The sequence below is a fragment of the Tetrahymena thermophila genome (genome assembly GCF_000189635.1).
Source record: "Tetrahymena thermophila SB210 genomic scaffold scf_8254612, whole genome shotgun sequence".
Classification (NCBI taxonomy): Eukaryota; Ciliophora; class Oligohymenophorea; order Hymenostomatida; family Tetrahymenidae; genus Tetrahymena; species Tetrahymena thermophila.
The window spans coordinates 10648-14211 of record NW_002476382.1 but is presented as its reverse complement, the minus strand read 5'-3'; the positions used below and the strand labels follow the sequence as shown (position 1 = coordinate 14211).

General features: G+C 18.6%; 1 protein-coding gene across 1 annotated transcript in view; it reads right to left on the bottom strand. All coding sequences in view use genetic code 6, as the record gives it.

Annotated features, from left to right (window-relative positions):
- The window catches only part of TTHERM_001424461 (cyclic nucleotide-binding domain protein), a gene marked incomplete at both ends in the record, with an annotated part of 3738 nt that extends 360 nt beyond the window's left edge, over positions 1 to 3378 (bottom strand). Inside the window, 11 exons of the mRNA XM_012797925.1 lie at positions 152 to 241; positions 532 to 621; positions 907 to 996; positions 1263 to 1352; positions 1558 to 1647; positions 1934 to 2023; positions 2270 to 2359; positions 2544 to 2633; positions 2866 to 2955; positions 3234 to 3283; positions 3340 to 3378. Of these exons, the coding sequence (XP_012653379.1) occupies positions 152 to 241; positions 532 to 621; positions 907 to 996; positions 1263 to 1352; positions 1558 to 1647; positions 1934 to 2023; positions 2270 to 2359; positions 2544 to 2633; positions 2866 to 2955; positions 3234 to 3283; positions 3340 to 3378 (899 nt within the window). The remainder of the gene's footprint in view (positions 1 to 151; positions 242 to 531; positions 622 to 906; positions 997 to 1262; positions 1353 to 1557; positions 1648 to 1933; positions 2024 to 2269; positions 2360 to 2543; positions 2634 to 2865; positions 2956 to 3233; positions 3284 to 3339) is intronic.
- Positions 3379 to 3564: the final 186 nt, after the last annotated feature.

Here is a 3564-nt window from a genome sequence, read left to right as displayed (position 1 = left end):
CCCCGATTGTAAATTCTCTGATTGAATAAAATAAAATACAAGCAAAATAAAAAGCTAATATATAAATTAAAAGAGCCAGTTAATTTGTATTAAATAAATTTTTAAATTCAAAAATATCACTCACAATCAAAAACAAGCAAACCATTTTTACCTAAGCTCAAGTTTTAAATTTGAGAGATTAGTGCAATTTGCTAAACCATAACCTAAGCCTGATGAAACTTCACTGCCAATTTGATTGCCACTTTTGAATTATTAAAGAAAAAATATATAATTAATTTGTTATTTATAAGGAAAAATTTAAAATAATAAATAATTAATAATTAAAAATAAAAGCATAAGTTCAAAATGAAAAAAAGAGTTAAATTAACAAAGAAAGAAGGGAAAAAAACACAAGTAGAATAATAAAGAAAAGGAAATATCAATTAAATATAAAGCTAATAAATAAATTAAAATAGGTAGTTAGTTATATTGTTTTAAATTCATTTTTATATTAAAAAATATCAGAATCTAGTACAAATAAACTGTTTTTACCTAAGATCTAATGCTAAACTTGAGAGATTAGTACAGTTTGCTAAAGCAGAACCTAAATTTGATGCACCAATCGCACCAATTTAATTTTAACTTTTATAATAATAAAAAATTTTAATTAAATTAATTAGTTAGTTAGATTGAAAAATTAAAGAAATAATATGAAATTAATTTATAATAAAATCTAAAATTGAAAATAAAACAATCAGTTAAATTAATAAAAAAAGAAGAAAAAAACACAACCAAATAAAAAAGAAAAAGAAAATAATTGAATAATATAAAATAATATTAAATTAAAATATGTTGTAATATTGTTTTAAATAAATTTTTATATTAAAAAATATTACAATCCAAAATAAATAAATAAACTGTTTTTACCAAAGATCAAGTACCAAATTTGAGAGGTAAGTGCAATTTGCTAAACTATATCCTAAGCCTGATACTCCTTCATCATTAATTTAATTTTAACTTTATAAATATTGAAGAAAAATTTTATAATTAATTAGTTAAAAAGAAAGAAGAAATGATAACAAATGAATTAATTAGTTAGTAATAAAAACATAAGCTGAAAAAAAAAAAAATTAATTTAAACTAATAAAGAAAGAAGAAAAAAAAAAATAAAAACTTGCAGAATAAAAAAGAAAAAGAAAAATAAACAAATAAATTATTAAAAGAATAATTAATTATATTGTTTTTATATTACAATCCAAAATAAATAAACAAACTGTTTTTACTAAATTACAAGTGTCAAATGTGACAAATTAGTGCAATTTCCTAAAGCAGAACATATGCTTGAAGAACATTTATCACCAATTTTGTTGTTACTTTTTAAATATATTAATATTTAATTAATTAATTAGTTAATTAGAAGGAAAAAATATGAAATAATTAATCATAAAAGCTAAAATTAAAGATAAAAAAGGGTTTAAAAAGCTATTAAATAAATCAATAAAAAGAGTTAGTTATATTGTTTTAAATTATTTTTATATTCTAAAAGATCACAATCCAAAACAAATAAACTGTTTTTACCTTAGATCAAGTATCAAATTTGAGAGATTAGCGCACTTTCCTAAATCAGAACCTAAATCAGATGCTCCAATTGCACCAATTTTATTTTAGCTTTTATAATATAAAAGAAAAAATTAAAAATTAATGAGTTAGTTAGCTATTAGGAAAAAATGAATTAAAATATGAAATTATAAGAAAAGAATTAATTAAAGATTTAAGCAGAAGTAGAAAATGAAAAAATGAATTAAATTAACATAGAAAGAAAAAATTTATAAACACAATAAAAAAAGAAAAATAAATAGTTAGTAAATAAATTTAAATAGCTAGTTTTATTATTTTGAATTAAATTTTTCTATCAATAAAAATATCACAATCCAAAACAAATAAACTGCTTTACCTAAGATAAAGTGTCAAATTTTAGAGATTAGTGCAATTAGCTAAAGCGAAACCTAAGCTTTATGCGCCTTTATCACCAATTTAATTCCAACTTTTTAAATATTATAGAATAATAAATTAATTATTTAGAAGGAAAAAATGAAGAAAAATTATGAAGTAATCAGATAATAATGTTTAAATAATAAAACAAAAATTTTTAAATAAAAAATATGTTAAATACTTGAATAAAAAGAAGAAAAAAAATAAAGCAGAATAAAAAATTAAAAAATTAAAATTATTTTAAATTAATTCTTATATTAAAAAATATCAAAATCCAAAACAAATAAACAGTTTTTACTAAAGGCCAAGCATTAAATTTTAGAGATTAATACAATTTGCTAAAGCAGAACCTAAGCTTTATGTGCCTTCATCACCAATTTGATTCCAACTTTTTAAATATAGAAGAAAAAATATATAATTAAGAACAAATACAAACAGAAGCAGAATAAAAACAAGAAAAATAAGCCAAATATAAAGTTTATAAATTGATTATAACAAAGAGCCAGTTATATTGTTTTCAATCCATTTTCAAATTAAAAAATAACAATACAAATATAAAAACTGTTCATTACCGAAGATCAAGTGCCAAATTTTAGAGATTAGTGCAATTTGCTAAAGCAGAACATATTTCTGATGCACCAATAGCGCCAATTTAATTTGAACTTTGATAATATAGAAAATTGTAATTTAAGAAAATCAATGAAACAATAAAAAATTAATTAATTTATGATACAAAAAAAGTTGAAAATGAAAAATGAGTTAAATTACCAAACAAATATAGGGAAAAATAACATAAAAAAGAAAATAAATAAATTTAAATAGGTAGTTATATTGTTGTTAATTGATTTTTATATTAAAAAATAAAACTATTCAAAACAAATAAGTCATTTTTACCTAAGATCTAGTGTTAAATTTGAGAGATTAGTACATTTTGCTAAAGCAAAACCTAAACTTGATGCAACACTTGCACCAATTTAATTTTAACTTTTTAAATATTGAAGAAAAAATAAATATTAAATCATTTGTTAGAAGGAAAAAATGAAGAAAAAATATCGATTAATAAAAAATAAATAATTAATAATCAAAACTGAAAATAAAAACTAAGTTAAAATAATTTAAAAAATATTCGTATAAATAAAAATGAATGATTATAGATGTGTATTTCTATTAGAAAACTAATAGTATTAATAACCTGAAAATTAAATTAAAAGAAAACATTACTAAAAATAGTAATAATAATAATAATAATAAATTAAATATACCTCAGAGCAATATGGAGAACCTAATGATATTAAATTGAAGAGTTTAAAAACTTTTTTATTAATAGAAATAAATTATAAGGAGATAAATAATAAAATATTTAATTACTTCTTCTACATTGTCGAAATATTTTTTCTATTATATCATTTATTTTTCTTTAAAAATATTGAATAGCAATTAATTGAGATTTAATTGATTATAAGTATTTTTAAAAATTTATTTTAGTTTATTTGAAATTAATTTGGATAAAATGAACAAGTAAATTAAAATAATTATCAAATATAAATTTATAAATTTGCTTTTAGGAAAAGAATTATCACAAAAAAGTTAGTT